General features: G+C 44.2%; 2 protein-coding genes across 4 annotated transcripts; one reads left to right on the top strand and one right to left on the bottom strand.

Annotated features, from left to right (window-relative positions):
- The first annotated feature begins 5,833 nt into the window (after positions 1-5,833).
- On the top strand, positions 5,834-11,797 carry LOC120698624 (UDP-glucuronate:xylan alpha-glucuronosyltransferase 1-like). Of its 3 annotated transcripts, XM_039982317.1 has the most exons (5): positions 5,896-6,053; positions 6,697-6,838; positions 8,583-8,780; positions 9,671-10,308; positions 10,452-11,797. In XM_039982317.1, the coding sequence occupies exons 2-5, from the start codon at positions 6,795-6,797 to the stop codon at positions 11,471-11,473; spliced, it is 1,902 nt and encodes a 633-aa protein (XP_039838251.1). In that variant the 5' UTR covers positions 5,896-6,053; positions 6,697-6,794; the 3' UTR covers positions 11,474-11,797. The 3 variants fall into 3 exon arrangements, with proteins under 3 accessions (XP_039838253.1, XP_039838251.1, XP_039838250.1); XM_039982319.1 differs by lacking the exon at positions 6,697-6,838 and having other exon boundaries at positions 5,834-6,053; XM_039982316.1 differs by lacking the exons at positions 5,896-6,053; positions 6,697-6,838 and adding an exon at positions 7,086-7,727.
- Positions 11,798-12,649: 852 nt separating this feature from the next.
- LOC120698625 (protein trichome berefringence-like 7) lies at positions 12,650-16,650 on the bottom strand. Its single transcript, XM_039982320.1, has 4 exons — positions 15,511-16,650; positions 14,689-14,847; positions 13,632-13,909; positions 12,650-13,011 (listed from the first exon to the last, which is right to left on the bottom strand). The coding sequence occupies exons 1-4, from the start codon at positions 16,386-16,388 to the stop codon at positions 12,989-12,991; spliced, it is 1,338 nt and encodes a 445-aa protein (XP_039838254.1). The 5' UTR covers positions 16,389-16,650; the 3' UTR covers positions 12,650-12,988.
- Positions 16,651-17,107: the final 457 nt, after the last annotated feature.

Genomic DNA, 17,107 nt, shown 5'->3' on the forward strand with positions numbered 1-17,107 from the left:
TGATTACCATTTACTTGTTAATTTGTGACAATTGTAGAGCAATGTAGACATGTAGTGATATGATTGACTGCAATTTTTAGGTTCAAATATGAAGAGGAAGAAGGGTAGTAGTGCTGTTACTGATCTGCGTTCTTTCTTGCAAAAGAGTGCCGCCAAGAAAAAACAAATCGAGCCAGATATTGTTACTCCATCTACTAATGAAAGTCAAATGCAGTTGGTGGTATTTCAAGGACAGAGTGGCACGGGAACAAGCACCGGTCAACCTCAATCAATGAGAGATGAGTGTTTTGCAATTCTTGTAGATGAGTCAAGTGATGCATACCAACAAGAACAATTGGCTCTTTGTTTGTGTTATGTCAATAAAAAAGGAGAGCCAGTTGAGCGGTTTCTTGGTCTTGTTCAAGTTGAAGATACTACAACACTGACGCTTAAAGAGCAATTCAGTCCTTGCTTATGAAATATCAATTGCCCTTATCCAAGTTACGTGGTCAAGGATATGATGGAGCTAGTAATATGAAGGGTAATGCTAATGGGTTGAAGAAATTAACTATGGATGAGTCCCCTTCTGCTTATTATGTTCACTGTTTTGCCTATCAACTTCAACTAACCCTCGTAGCAGTTGCTAAGGAGAATACAGATTGTGATTGGTTCTTTGGGCAACTTTCATATTTGCTGAATGTTCTAGGGATGTCTTGTAAAAAGATTCAGATGCTTCGTGTGGCTCAAGCTGAATACATGATTGAAGCATTGAAATTGGGTGAGATTGAAACTGGGCAAGGTTAGAATCAAGAGATGGGTTTAGCAAGGCCTAAATCAAGAGATGGGTTTAGCAAGGCTAGGTGATACACGCTGGGGATCTCACTATAGAACGGTAATGCATGTTCTGTTTTTGTATAGTTCAATAAAAAAGTTCTCTTCAGGATTGGGAAAGAAAGTAAAGGGGCTGAGGCTAATGGAGCTCAAACTATGCTCACAATATTTAAGTCATTTGAGTTTGTTTTCCTCCTACACGTGATGAATGAAATATTTGGCTACACAAATGACTTATGTGTTGCTTTGCAAAAGAGGGAGCAAGATATTGTAAATGCAATGGATCTTCTTGAGTTCACAAAGATAGAACTAGATGTGCTGAGACAAGATTCCGGATGGAAAGAATTCCTTAATAAGGTCATTTCTTTTTGTGAGAAGCACAAAGTTAAAGTTGTTGACATGAATGGGAAGTATATTACCCAGCAAAGATCAAGGCAATTCTATAGAGGTGCCATAAATTACCATCGGTTTCATGCTGATATGTTCTTGGGTATCATTGATAGACAAGTTCAAGAGCTTAATAATAGATTTGATGAGGTAAACACAGAGCTACTTAGATGCATGGCATCATTCAGTCCAGCCAATTCATTTGTTGCTTTTAATGCTGAGAACTTGATTAAGCTTGCTAAGTTCTATCCTCATGACTTTACATTTGAAGAAATGAATCAACTTCCTTTTCAATTGAACCGATATATCAATGAAATGAGGAATGATGACAACTTCAAAAATTTGAGAAGTCTAGCAGAGTTATCTATGATGCTAGTTAAAGAAGAAAAGGTTTCTCGATATGATATTGTTTACAAACTTCTCAAATTGGTGCTACTTCTCCCTATTGCAACTGCTGGTGTTGAGAGGATCTTTTCTATAATGAACTTTGTCAAAAACAAGCTACGAAGCAAGATGGGGCAAAAATTTTTGAATGGTTGCTTGGTCACATTCATTGAAAGGGAATTCTTCTTCCAAGCTAAGGATCAGGACATCATCTCTTATTTTTTAGGCCATTAAGGATCGAAAAGTTAAACTGTAGGCTGAAATTTGTAAGCTTTCTTATCATTTGTTGTTTTATCCTTTATTTATTTTACATGTTTGTCGAACAATTTCAAGTTATGCTATGATTTTGGTACTTAATTATGTGATATGTATATATACTTTAGACTGCCAAAAAAAAATTCGCCCTTCGAAAATTTTGAATACCCAAATCTCAAATCCTAGGCCCGCCCCTGCAGGGGTTAGGAACAAGGTATTATGCTTAGTTCGACTAAGTACTAATATCTATTATGGGTTATATATTGTGACATCCCGAAAAATTTACCAAGATAAATCACGCGCTAAAAATAATTTTCAAAATCTCTTTTCATCGTTGAGCTCAAAACTTTCCTAAATCCCTTTCGTCCGAGATCCTGATTCCTCGAAATTATTCCCGGCAGCCCACCATCCCGACACCGGTACAAATTCCCATCCCTTTCTTTCCCTCGTTTCGTGCAACGCGCTACGCGTCGCCGACTGGCGCACGTGCTCGCCTGGCTCGCGACCGACGCCGCGAATCCCGCCAGCGCCTCCTTTTCCTTTTTCCCTTTTCTCCTTTTTTTCCCTTCTCCTTTCTTCCTTCTTTTCTTTCTTTCCCTGCCCACGCACGTCCCTGCTCCCTGCCCACGCGCGCACGCGTGCCCCTGCTGCCCAAGCGCTTCACGAGCCCGGATGCTCGCCGCACCGCCCGTCGTTCAGTACAGCGCCGCCCGCTCCTGCCCGACATGTCCCGTCGCCGCGCCGCCCGTCGTCCGGCACAGCACCCCCTGCAGCCGTACCACCTCGACGCTTGCGCTCGCCGTGAACCGAGCTCGCACAGCACGCGCCACAGCAGCAGTGGAGCCGAGCAGCACAGCGCCGAGGCCGCCCCTTTCCCTGCGGCACAACTCCCCTGGACGAGCCTCCCCCGCTACGCGCCACTGCCTCTGCACGGCTGTCACCTTGCCCTCGACGCTCACGCTGCTCAGCGACGACCGCAAGTGGCCGCACGGCCACAGCATCGCCATTGATAGCGAGCGGAGGAGCGTTGGCACAGCACGCCCCCTCCGGCCTATAAATTTGAAATCAGATAGCTTATAATGTTTTTAGAAGTAATAAAAATCTCTAATAAAAAATTTCAAATACAAAGTTTTATATTTTGTCGAGTTGCACAACTTTAGCACATAACTTATTTATATCCGAGGTCATTTGAAGGTTTTAAAATTTATGATTTCAAATTAGATAACTTATAATGAAATTTTAAAATATTAAATAATCTCAAATACAAAAGTTCTAAACTGCAAAGTTTAAGATTACATCAAGTTGTACGACATTTGTATAAAACATTTTTTATATGAGATTGTATAAAAAAGTTTGTATTCAAAAAATATATTCACTTTCTCTCTCACATACAATCACACATATACTAACTGCATCCTTCTAAACTGTATGATTCTTCTTCGGAGATATTTCCGTTTGTAAGCATCGTATGTGATAAAATTCCAAAACTCACTCATTTTTTTACCATAGCCTCCACATATGATATCATCAGTTGTTGACAAATCTCACAATTTTTAGACTTCACTTGCATTTTTTAGAATTTTAAAATCATTCAGACACACGGTCGTGGTCGTGTTTCCTGGTCAAGTTGTTCGAAATTTCTTTGAATTTCATGGGTATGGCCTTAAATTGGGATAAATAACATGAATATCATTTTTTCACTCATTTTGATCTACTATTTGAACCACTTGCGGTTCACATTTGATCTGATTCAAAAAATTGTTTGAAATGTAATTAATTAGTTAAATATAGCAAACAAATACAAACATGTTCCAAATTTTAACACGGACTACAACATGTTGCTTGTGGATTGAGAAAAAAAATTGAAGGGCTGGGGATAATTTTTTGTTGTCCACTTTGCCGTGTGCCTTCAAAAAGCACACGGTGAAGCTAAAAGTCACACGGCGAAGGTCTAACTTTGACGTGTGACTTTTCATGGCACACGGCAAAGCCTAACGCCGTTGCCCCCTCCTAACGGCCGTCATACACGGAGAAAAAAATTATTGCATTGTCGTGTGCCTCAAAAAAACACACGGCGAACTATTACTTCGCTGTGTGTCAAAAAAAAAAGCTCCCGGCGAAGTTAGACTTCGTCGTGTGCCACTAAAAAGCACACGGCGAACCATTACTTCGCCGTGTGCCCGAAAGAAAACACACGGCGACTTTCAATTTTCCGCTAGTGCCTGTTAGAGCTCTACCCTTCTTATCTCCACATAGTCGCTATAGGATGCTCCTTTAAACTCTTAGTAAGCATTGTGCATACACTGCCACAACGGGCCTCTCCATACCTTAGGGCACCTAGGAACCTACTCATACTTCATTGTTCGTATTAAAAGGTGGTAGCCAACCCTTTAACTACAATAATCGCTTGTAGTGAAGCATTTTTTTTCAAAGTTATGCTAAAAGAGTAGGAGTAACCCTCTATCGCACTTTTTCTCACATTTTTAGGCATATATTTTTGCATATAAAAAGCCCATTTTTCTTACTACATCGTGAATTGTATCCTCCGTGAGGGATAATGTAGTACCATGTCTTTCAAACACAAATTTAAGTTCATATAAAGAGTCGAGCAATAAATTCGGTCATTTTGCATAACTTTATCCATAGGGGTTCTAACCAAGTTCTAATGTCTTATGTGCTTTAATTATTACCCGGTGCAACTAGTTGTAGCTGATGTGTCTGTCAATAATGAGGTTCTCATGGTAGCGTCACTAACACCAAGATATACCAGTCCAGTCTCTCACTCTCGCGTAGAAGTTCATAAGGGTAGTGTGTGCCCACGTTAAGAAAGGTGAGTGCGTGTATGTGAGTGTTTGTATTTGTGCTTTGAAACAAAAAGAAATCCATTAGATCTCTCCCAATTGTTTTTTTTTCTAATTTTGATTATCTAATGAAGATTGGTACTACTAGAATCACCATGAAAAATACCCCCACACCATATAAATCTTTCCATTTAAAATAACATATTTGCTTAAGAGTAGGTTGTTGATATTATTGCATATCCATTAGTTGAATTTGCTTGCTTTAACTAAAAAGGTTCTGCTTAGAAAAAGAAATGTTTCGCTTAAGAAAAGAAATGTTCCAGTTTAAAAGAGAATGCTATAGAAGAATATCTTGATAGTTCAATGTAGATCCGGTGGAACAAAAAAAAAGTGACTTATAGATAAGTAATATCTAAATAACTTTTCCAAGGAGATACTCTATCCGTCCAAAAAAACAAGTCACTCTAGAATTCAAAATTTATTCTAAATAAATAAGTCACTTTATCCTGTTTAGAAAGTGTATGTGCATGTAACAATTAATTGCTGCTAAATATGGACAAACATGCTCATTTTACCATCTTGTTAATCTGCTCTAAAATTTGTAGAATGACTTGTATTTTGGGATAGAGGGATAATCTGTTCTAAAATTTTTAGAATGACTTGTATTTTGGAATAGAGGGAGTAGACTCTTAAGATAATACAATTTTTATAGATATTATTACTAGATAAAGTGTTATATTGAAATTTGTATTGATGTCATAGTAGACATATTTCCAACTGAGCGAACTATCTAGCACTATATATAGTTACTTCAAAATTCCATTAAATTTACTGAACGAAAATAGAAATATGCACTTATTAGCTTGCAGATTGTTTGCCCTCCAATTTCTCGAGGCACCTCGGCGTGCCTGCATGGTGCATCACTCAATCTACAACCATTACGCATTTCTCATCCCCACTCTATCCTACAAGTGCCGAGTTACTCAATCCGAATAAATTCTCCCGCATATCTCCCTTCCAAAAAAAACAAAGTTCTCTCGAGATTTTGGATGCTTTTCCCTGGAAGACATTTATTCTTCCAAGGCAAAATTTCCCACCAAAAGCTAATCGCGTCTCCCAGGTAGAGGTAGCGCATGGCCACCCGTAAAGATTAGGCGTCCTAATAATTGGCAGCGGACCGGGCAATCCATCGCCATTGCCGCCCCTCGCGCAGTCGCATCCTCCGTCTCGCCGCCTGGGGGCTGCACAATTCGTCTTCCCGCACATATATAAAGCTTCTCGCCCTCCTGAGCTCCCACGCCGAGTTCTCTCTTCCAGAAAGAGAGAGAAAGTGAGAGTTCCAGGGAAGCAGCCAGCCAGCCAGCCACGCCTTCCTTCTTCCTCTCGCGGATTCCGAGCTCCAGACCCTCCTTCGTGGTAACACAACCGGCTCTTCCCTGCCCCGCCGATCTCTGTGCTTGTCTCTTGCCCTCGCGGTTTCGATTCGGGGTTCGAGGTGTAAGGTGTTCTTGCGAATCCGGAGCCTTCTGCTCCTGCCCGATGAGCAAGTGTTCTTGGTTCCGGAATGGCGCCGGCATTCGCCTGCTCCTCGATCGTTTCCCGCTCTCTCCTCTTCCGATTCTTTTTTGTTCGCCTTGCGGGTTCGCAGCAGAGCAGCTGGTTTTTATTGTTTCCTCGGGGTTTTCGACGCCGGGCAGGCCCGTGCCAGAGCCATGTCTGCGTTGGGTTGTGTACGGTCTCCCAACTCGCGGTTCCCTTGGCCTTTTTCTTTTCTTCTTCCTCTGCTATCTCCACGGCCGCGCAGCTCGGGTTCGTCTCCCTCCCTCCCCTGTTCCGCGTTCGCGCCGCGACGCGTTAACGCCCTCGCTTCAGGTTTCTTTCCTGTTCTTTTTTTTTTAGTATCAAGGGAGGGATTAATGCTCGCATCGATTCTCTACCTTTTTTTCTCTCTTTACATGTTAATTTCTATTATTGTCGCTACTGGGGACGTTGTCCTGGTTCCGGTGGCCTGCATGTTTTACATGACATTGTCCCCCTGGGCCTCGTGTCGCGATTTCAGGGTGGCGAAGCGGCGCAACGGCGGCGGCGGCGACAGCGTGATCGCCTTCCCGGAAGCGGGAAGCTTGAGTTGAGCGGCGGCGCGACGTACGGCCGCCGATGGGGCCAATGGAGCCGCGCTACCGTTCCCCCGCCGGCGCCCCGTAAGATCTCTCCCCCCTCCTCCCTCGACCCCAATCAAAGCTGCTTCCTTTTTTTTCCCTTTCGTTCTTCCTCCTCCCGCGCCGCCGCGGCGCGGTGTGCATGCCGCCGCATTAGATAGGTGCGTCCGACCGACCGGAGCCGACCCGACCAGCCGGAGGAAGACGACGACGACGACAGCGGTGACGCGTCGCCCCGCCTCCCCATCCTCTTTAATTGCTGGCGCCGTAGTGGTTGGTGGTTACGCCTCCTCGCCTGCGGCCGCCTCGCATTAACGGCGAGAAATCTCCCCTGTGCTCTGCTCCCCATCAATCCAGTCCTCCGGCGCTCGCCGAGCAGCACCCCAATACCGCATCTTTAGCATGCCAATTATAGACTAATGCCATTCCGTGGAGATCATTAACACCCTGCTTTCCTCCTCCAGTCCTCCACGCACTACTGCTCACTGTCCCAATCGTCGCCGATCCATCGGATTGCCGGGCGCGTCCGTCTCCACTGGATCCTGGTCTCGCTTTCGCCGCTCGCTTTTTACCTGGTTGGCCGCCCGCGACGGATGAGTCTCCTCTGCTGCGTGCGACGGCGAGGCTTTGACTTGTGCCACTGGACTTTCGATTTCGGCGGACGCGTGACGTGTACAAGACGTGGCCTTGGCGTGTGCTGCCGACGGATGAGTTCAGCACGCTCGGATCATCCCTGTTACCTGCACGCCAGTGTGCTAGCAGTTAGTCTGAAAGTTTTTGGCGACTGTTCAGTGGATGCCTGATCCTAACGTCCCTCCCGCGATCTCTATCAAACAGCTAAATCGTGGTTCGGATTTGGAGGATCGGTCCGGGGCATGGGATGGGTTAGGCAAAAAGCCGCCTTTGCGATTTACTCTAGTATAAGAAAGAGGTGATGATGCTTGCTGTTCCTTAAAATTAAGGCTGTGACAAGTCCACGCGATTTTCTTCTCTGAATTTTTGGCCTTTCTTTCAAAAAAAAAATGGCCGTGCTCAGCGGTTCTTTTAGTTCCTTCACACTTCCTATTTTGATTGGCAAACATCTTTTGGTGTGGCTCACTCACATCCGACTACCGGATATACTGGCATACTGCATCTTTGGGTGCTTCTTTCATCTGTCATTATTCTGCATTTTCTGCCCATAAAGTGGTTGTGCCTATCAGCATTCCACTTATTTGGACTCATGGCAAACCTAAAGGACGATATCATAGCATCGCCTGTACATGAAAACGTTATCTACTCTATCGCCTAATCTATCATGAGGGAAAAGTAGGATTTGAATGTGTTGCGCTTTTACTAGTTTTAGCTGATGTATTCAGTATTCTCGCAGTTGTTTGTAGTAAGTACTACATGAAACATTTTGGCTACTACAATTTCAACTTGTGCTGATGACCTTTTTAGTAAAAGCATAAGTGCTTCCCTAAAAGAGGTCTCTCCAATTTACTGTGCCTGTACAAATTGGTTTTCTCTTTCAAGTGATCATGCTGTTATCTCTCCGTGATTATAACGCGAATCAAAGTAAAAGGGAAGAAAATGACGTATACCTTTGTGTTCAAGAAGGAACTTCAGAATCTGTCTTCTTGTAGAAGCAGCACCTAGTAATTATTATATTCGTTGGCAAAGCAAGCTAAGAAAGATGTCTCCTTTGAATTCCACGTGTGAAGCATACTTACATTGATGGCTGATCTTGTCTGATAAAGGAGCTATTGTTTTGCACGACTAATAAGTTTGCTTCTACCTTCTGCAGTGAGGATACAACTAAGCGAAGGACCTCTAAAAGCAAAAGCTTCAGAGATGTTGAAAATTTTGAAGTTCTTGTCCTTGAAAAGAACTGTGGTTGCAAGTTCAAATCTTTGAAGATCATGATCATAGCTATCATTTCTGCAACAGTTCTTACCCTTATAACCCCAACCTTGTATGAGCACCAATTGCAGTCAGCCTCTCGGTTAGTACAATACAACCTGTGTTGTTAAAAATATGGACATAGCTAACTTATGGCCGGCCGTAAATTAAACCACTCGTACGGCTGACATCTCAGTGGATTGTGCATGCACGTGGGGTACAAGGAGAGTAGGATCAAACAGATGCATGCACATATTTTCAAAATAAAAAAGATTATAGTTTCAAGACCGAGCATCGAAATAAAAAACCGATCGCACAGTTGTATTTATTTCAATTAATGCTTCAAAATAAGATCTCACACCACTATATTTTAATGATATATTTTTCTGAGAGAAAATACTTTTTTCATGCATTCTAATTTGCTTATGATGTTTGCAAAAATTACCTATAGATTTATATAATGTTGTTTCGTATGCCTAAGTTCACTTAAGTGGATATTGGAGTTCATATTGTGAAGATAGATTCTTTAGTATCATTAGTGGATAAAGGGTAAACAACTTTGTTAGGTTGGTGAATGTTGCTTGCCTGATCAATAATAGGCAACTTTAGCATATTGGTTGAGCATTTTAACTAATTTATTTTGGCATTTTTCCATTGTACATAAAGCAATTTATGTGTTTTAAAAAATATTGTTGAAATATATACAAGTGGGATCTTGTTTTGAAGGTCTCTTCAAACGAGATACAGTTGTGCAATTGGAATTTGATTTTGATTGATGGTTTAAAAACTACAAATTTTTTAAATTTTGAAATTACTTGCATGTGCTAATGTACTCTGCGGGGTGGAAGGTCAATTTAGGTTGCCGTACAATAGCGCAACCATACGGCAGGCCACAATAGAGTCATTACCTAAAAATATTTATGTTGCAGCAAAAATATGACAATGCCTTTACAAGTATAACTATAGTCTCATTCTAGTTTATACGCTTTGCAGGTATGTGGATGTCGGTTGGATGTGGGACAAAACAAGTTCTGACCCGCGATATGCATCCTCTGTTGATGTTCAGTGGGATGATGTATATAGAGCATTGAGAAATCTAAAAAGTGGTAATCCAGATCTCAAAGTTGGACTCTTGAATTTTAATAGCACTGAGTATGGCTCTTGGACACAGTTGTTGCCGGACAGCCATGTTTCCATTATAATACTTGAGAATGCCCAGGACAGCATTACTTGGCAGACACTGTATCCTGAATGGATCGATGAGGAGGAAGAAACGGAGATACCCTCCTGTCCATCTCTCCCAGAGCCCAATGTTCGAAAAGGTGTACGCTTTGATGTCATTGCCGTGAAGCTTCCTTGTACCCGTGTTGCGGGTTGGTCAAGAGACGTTGCACGGCTCCATTTGCAGCTCTCAGCAGCAAAATTGGCTGTGGCCTCTTCGAAGCGCAATCACAAGGTCCATGTGCTTTTTGTAAGTGACTGCTTCCCAATTCCGAATCTCTTCCCGTGCAAGAACCTTGTGAGACATGAAGGCAATGCTTGGTTATATAGTCCTGACTCGAAAGCATTAAGGGAAAAGCTCCGGCTTCCAGTCGGATCTTGTGAGCTTGCTGTTCCTCTCAAAGCAAAATGTAAGTTGCTTATTTGCTAAGCGTCAGCACAATGAGTACAGCCTTTTTTCAACAGAAATATACTTGTGTTCTGATTTTACTTATTTTTCTGATCATCATAAGTATAAACTTCCAGTAGATAACATCTGTTCTTATTGCTGCAGCGAGACTTTTCTCAGTAGATCGACGAAGAGAAGCATATGCAACAATACTGCATTCAGCAAGTGAGTATGTCTGCGGTGCTATCTCAGCAGCTCAAAGCATTCGCCAAGCAGGATCGACTAGGGATCTGGTCATCCTTGTTGACGAGACCATAAGTGATCACCACCGGAGAGGATTGGAATCTGCAGGGTGGAAGGTCAGAATAATCCAAAGAATCAGGAACCCGAAAGCTGCGCGTGATGCTTACAACGAGTGGAACTACAGCAAGTTCAGGTTGTGGCAGCTGACCGACTACGACAAGATCATCTTCATCGACGCTGACCTCCTCATCCTAAGGAATGTTGACTTCCTGTTCGCCATGCCAGAGATCACTGCGACTAGCAACAACGCAACGCTCTTCAACTCCGGCGTCATGATCATAGAGCCTTCCAACTGCACGTTCCAGCTGCTGATGGACCACATCAACGAGATCACGTCGTACAACGGCGGGGACCAAGGTTACCTGAACGAGATTTTCACATGGTGGCACCGCATCCCCAAGCACATGAACTTCCTGAAGCACTTCTGGGAGGGCGACAGCGAGGAGATGAAGGCGAAGAAGACTCAGCTGTTCGGCGCCGATCCCCCGGTCCTCTACGTTCTCCACTACCTCGGCCTGAAGCCATGGCTGTGCTTCAGGGACTATGACTGCAACTGGAACAACCCCTCGATGCGCGAATTCGCTAGTGATGTCGCGCACGCCCGGTGGTGGAAGGTGCACGACAAGATGCCCCGGGAGCTCCAGTCCCACTGCCTCCTGAGGTCACGGCAGAAGGCCGGGCTGGAGTGGGACCGGAGGCAGGCTGAGAAGGCCAACTCTGAAGACGGCCATTGGCGCCGCAACATCACCGACTCCAGGCTGAAGACCTGCTTTGAGAAGTTCTGCTTCTGGGAGAGCATGCTGTGGCACTGGGGCGAGAACAGTAACAGGACGAAGAGCAGCCCCGCGACGGTGACGACGACGGCGAGCTTGGCGAGCTCATGATCTGTAGATATACAAACAACTTCCCATATGGCAACCATATATACCTGCATAGCTTTAGTTTGTATAGTACCAATGCTTCTTAGGTCTCTGCTATACAAAACATACCCCTCCCTGTTGCTGTCATGGCTGCAGCTCGATGTCAGCTGCCGGCCTGCCTCGATGGCTAACGATTCTTTTGGGTTGGCTGAGATAATAAGTTACTTTTACATGTAAATTTCCCTGCTGAAATTCTGTGAGCGTGAGCGAGAAGTGCATTTGTACAGGGCGCCAGTTAATAAGCGGTTACCGCATGGAAAATATGGCTAGTTGTACAGTGTACAGCGACAGACTTGTGTAGTGCATCACCTTACCGACAGTACAGAAACAGAGCAATGCAAGGTAATACTAGACATGCAAATTTTGCCAATTCAATCGAAAGGGAGAGCGTTTGGACATGGTGTCATGTGAATGTTTGCGCATACAATTTGAAACACAAAGCTGATTTTTTTTTTTGCGCTTCCATAAATTTTATTTTTGACAACATATAAACAGCCAATTTAGTATTAGTTCATAGAATGATTGCCAATGTTTTCTAATCCTTAGCTACCAAAAGAAGTGATACAAAATCTACACCTCTGGATGCATGCTTAACCTTGTAGACAAGTTGAGGAAATAATGTTGAAGCCCATACACAAGGGTAGATTGCTGCAATATTCACCCCGCCATGTTTCTCCAACCTTTGCAATTCGGACGTTTAAGAAAATCATTTCAGCCATGCATCCAACTACAATAAGAACAGTTTTAAGCAAGTATTAAGGTTTTGAATTTTTAGAGCGTCAGTAGAATAAACAAGTCAAAGCCGTAGCAAAACCATTTCTATATTTGCTTCCCTCCAATCAAAGGCGATGCCGTTGTAGGTGCAATCTCTAGCACTGCCACTCTTTTGATACCATAAATTTAGGGAACATATTCGAACAAGCATGTACAAACAGTAGATAAATTGCTCCAAGCTACGGATCAAAATGTCAGTTTTTCAGTCCATCTTGAAAGCGCCCGCTCAGTGGTTATTCATATGAACTTCTCTGGTGTTACAAGGAACATTGCATTGGTTGCTATTAAACTAGGCATGCAAACTTTCGCAACTCAAATTGAACTGGGTACTTTTTTTTTTTGGAACGTATCAAGTGAATGTTTGTATATTCTGAACGAAACACAAATTTGATATTTGACAATAGAAAATGAACTGTTAGTACATACAGGTGACAGAATGAATGTCAATGCTTTCTAATCCTCAGCAGCAAAAAGAAATGATACAAAATGTACATCTCTCCAAGAATGCTTCACTGTGTATACAAGTTAAAGAAGGAAAGAATGTAGAAGTCCAGTGACCACCTGGCAGATGCAGCTGCATCGTCCAGGACGTATGCTAATCCTCTACTATACGTGACAATGTCAAATGTCACAATACACAAGTGGGAGAAATGTCAAATGTCACAATACACAGGTGGGAGAAGATTGAGTATGCTGCCACAACATTTACCCTGCCACGTTTCGCCAACCTGTGCAATTTGGACGTGAAAAACCCCAGGTCAACTCAAATCCAACTACAACGAAAACAAGCTCAAGTTGAGGAACGAAAAAACATTTTGCAACACTTGAAGCAACTCAAGTCGCATCACATACTAACAGAGGTAAAAGAAAATATACTAGCACACTCACGTATGGACAATTACTGATAAATGTATATGCAATGGAACATTTGGAAAATAGTGACTCAAGACTTTCCAAAGTAGTATCGGCAAAGAGCTCTGGATCATTCCAGATGGATTGCTTGACTGCAGGTTACCAAGGGTCACTATCATAGTTTAAGCCATCTTCTCTCGGAGCAACCTCCTATTCCCCTTCAAGTAACTGTGAATCTCACTATTTTTTATTGGGAAATCTCATGTAATAATGTATGTCATTCCATGGGTATTATGGTTCAGTAGAGATAGCAAGTGTTTATGCATTGTGTCTGCAAGACTTCAAAACTTCATCACAGTAGATGCAGCGGAATAACTATATTTCACAACCGAAAGCAACTTAATATGATGAAACTGTCTGGTTGGAAAACATCATTTTTTAACTCAAAGTACTCATAGAAAAGAAGAAACATCTTAGCATAGATAAGAAAACTCACCATTTGTCAAAAGGTAAGAAAATACAAGTTCATTCCAAGCATCAGGGACTCCCGGCAGACACCAGTGGCTGCAATCAAGTACAGTGGGAGGATAACTCCAAGTGCCAACATGAGCATCACTTCTGAATGCTCCCATTAAAGTTACATTTAGAACTGTTATGGGAACTTTCATGTTGGCCACAACATCAGCAAGTGTAGCCCCAAATTCACTCTTATCATTTCCTTTGGCCTCTGATGAAGGCTGTTCTGTTACCTCACATACCTTTTGGCTCATGTCCCTGTCAATGGGAAGAGCACTCTTGTCAGTTCATATAGGATAGCTGCAGCACAGCAAATGATGAAAAGAACTGATAGTGCATAGTTTCTTGCAATAATACTACCTTTTGTGCTAACCATGCTCGTGCTAGACCATATCATAATTTTAGGAACGGAGAAAATGAAGTGTTTCTAGATGAAGTATAAGTTCCGGCCTCATGCACAAACTAGAGATGCATACTGCCATTCAGAAAAATGAAGTACAATTGTGTAGAAAAACAGTGAAAAACATCAAATGAAGAGGTGTGGTCAGATATCTGTATTAACTAAATGCAGTGCAATCACAAATCGACCCTGGAAAGCATAAGATGTTATAAGTTTATTGACTTGAAGCATTTTACAACTCATGAATCATAATGTAGATAAAATCAAGCATAAACATCACTACATATGTCTTGGTGCGGCTATAAGACACATTGCACAGTAAAGTGGACTGATTACAGATTACATGTAGTCAAAATGGATTGTGATCTCAAATAAATTTTGAAAAAAAAAAGATTCACTATAATTAAATCGGTGCAATTATCTATGTTGCCACTATCAATTTACATAAATAAATAAATAAAGGCATAGAAGAGTATAATTTAATAGGACTGAAAATTACATGACTATCTAGGTTATCAAGGTACATGGGTGAAGTTAGTTTTTTAGGATCGAAGATTAATATCTTTTTTTTTCATGAGACTCAAATGCCTAACAACCATAATACTCTTTCAGAGTCTGAGTTTGTTATATAACATACCCCCAATGGGATGGCTCATATGTGCGAAAGAAGACATGTGTTCGGTTTAGATCAACTCTTTTTTCTACCCATGAGGCCCAGGTCTCCAATGCCATCCTGAAGCCAGCATCAATGGATGTACCTAGTTTAAGTGAACGTCCAGCCTGAAAATAGCAACCCCTGTTGGGAAGACAAAGTCAGGAACCGAAAAACTGCTTAATTGTTTACCTTGTGTTTCAGTTACCATCAGTGAACCAATTACGGATACATAAAAAATTGAAGATGAAGAAGACTGTCAAATGCCAATTGGCGAGCTAGAAACAAGCAAAAGTAATTTGACTATGATGTGAACACAGTGTTCTGTGGAAACAAATGGAAAAAAGTGTTCTGTGGAAACAAATGCAAAATATATTAAATCGAAGGCACATAAAATCAATAAGCTGGCAATTTTAACACTGTCATTTCAACATCATGTAAGACTGATTATTCAGTAGGTCAGATGAAGGTAAGATCCTATGAAAAAGGTTGGTATTGCACAGGATGTGCAAGGCACTCACATTCATTTTGTAGCCCCCCACCCTGACACCTAAGTGTCTGCTGTATTATTGGTATCCATGTTAAGTAGACACATACATCACTCCACAAAATTCAAAATGGTACCAGTGTATCAAAGTGAACAGAGCTACTTGACTTTTCTGAAATAAAAAGGTACCCGCAATTACCTATTCAAGCATGGAAATGTGAGTGGCAAAGCAGACAGACTGACAAACAGTACTGAAGCAACTACACCTTTTTCAAGTTTAGAACTAAAAGGCAGAGTTAAATCAATGCAAGGGACCTTACGTATCAAACAATTTGGTCGGTGTCCACCAATGCCCGGTGTTGAAAATCAGAACGTCCGAATTCAGCCACTTCCGGCTGAGATTATCCATCCTGTCCAGCCTCAATGTGGATTTGACCCTCTTGGGGGCATGCCGCGGGGCAGGGTGCTGCTGCACGAGGAACACTGAACGGAAGAACTCCACGGTGAGGCCGTGCGACGCGAACCTGATCGCCAGGTGCCGTATTACCTTGGTGATCTCGTTCCCGTTCACCTCGAAGACGGTCCTGGGGTCGTCCACCGCGGTCATGAGCATGCAGATGAAGGACTCCCACTGCGTGCGGCTCATGGAGTCCCCCACGAACACCACCCGCTTCCCGCGCAGCCGCTCCAGCGCGGCGCGGGCCGCGAACCGCGGCACCTCGCACCGGCGGGGCTTCCACCGCCACCTCAGGTAGCCCGTGTCGTTCCGGCCGTTGGCGAGGCAGTCGAACCCGCGCTCCGCGAACGGGCACTCGGAGCTGTTGTAGAGCGGGTGGCGCCCGGTGCTGTCGGGCACCCAGGCTCCGTCGAACACGTCGCACCGCTCGCCGCTGGGGCCGAGGCCGAGGCCGAGGCCCAGGCCGGCGTCCCCGACGAAGCCCTCGGCGTCGACCGCGCGCCCTCCCCGGCCGACGTAGCGGAAGACGTAGAGGTAGAGCGCGCAGGAGAGCACCAGCGCCGCGGAGGCCAGGAGGAACGCGTGGGCCGCGCGCCCCAGCGACGCGCCCGAGGGCGCCCACCGCCACCTGCGCCGCAGCGCCGCGAAGGCAGAGGCGCGCGGGCTCCCGGGCCCGGCGCCGCCCCGCGACGCGACGCGCGCCGGGACGCCACGGCTCGAGCCCGCGCTCGCGGTCACCATCTCACTCCCGCTGCCGCCGCCGCTGGGGCCAGATCTCTCATCCCTCGACTCCCCGCCCACCAAATCAGCAGTACGCGGCGGTCGCCGCCCGCCCCGGGTGGCGCCGCCGAGACCGCCCCGCGTGTGGAATCCCTGGAGGGGCTCCAAGCTCGCCGCGTGGCGTGGGTGCGGTGCCTGTGCCTGCGCCTCCGAGCCCGCCCGTGAGCTCGCCTCTGGCGTGACGGCGGGAGCTGGTGGAGGCGGTTGAGGCAGGAGCTGGATCGTCTGGCTCCAGCGAGGCGCGCCGCGGTCACTGCAATGCGGGGTCTGAAGCCTGTGGGGGCCCACATGTCTGGTGGGTTCGTGGTGGGGAACACGTTGGAGCAGGCAAAACCAAGCAAAAACCAACAAAAGGCTTCTGGAATTTGTTTGATTGGTGATTGGCTGTGTTTAGATGCGAAAAGTTTGTGAAAAGTGAAGTTGAAAAGCATTGTAGCATTTTTTATTTATATGTAGTAAATATTGTCTTACCATAGACTAACTAGGCTCAAAAGATTCATCTCGCAACGTACATCCAAACTGCGCAATAAGTTATTTTGTTTACCCACATTTAGTGTTCTATGCATACATCATTTGCTATATTTAATGTTTCAATGTGATTTCGATGTGACGGAAAGTTTGGAAACTTTCACTCTGTTCGCTGTGCTGGTGCTGGTGGCTGGTACTGGAGTAGTATGAGA

This window comes from Panicum virgatum, chromosome 3K, assembly GCF_016808335.1.
Source record: "Panicum virgatum strain AP13 chromosome 3K, P.virgatum_v5, whole genome shotgun sequence".
Lineage (NCBI taxonomy): Eukaryota > Viridiplantae > Streptophyta > Magnoliopsida > Poales > Poaceae > Panicum > Panicum virgatum.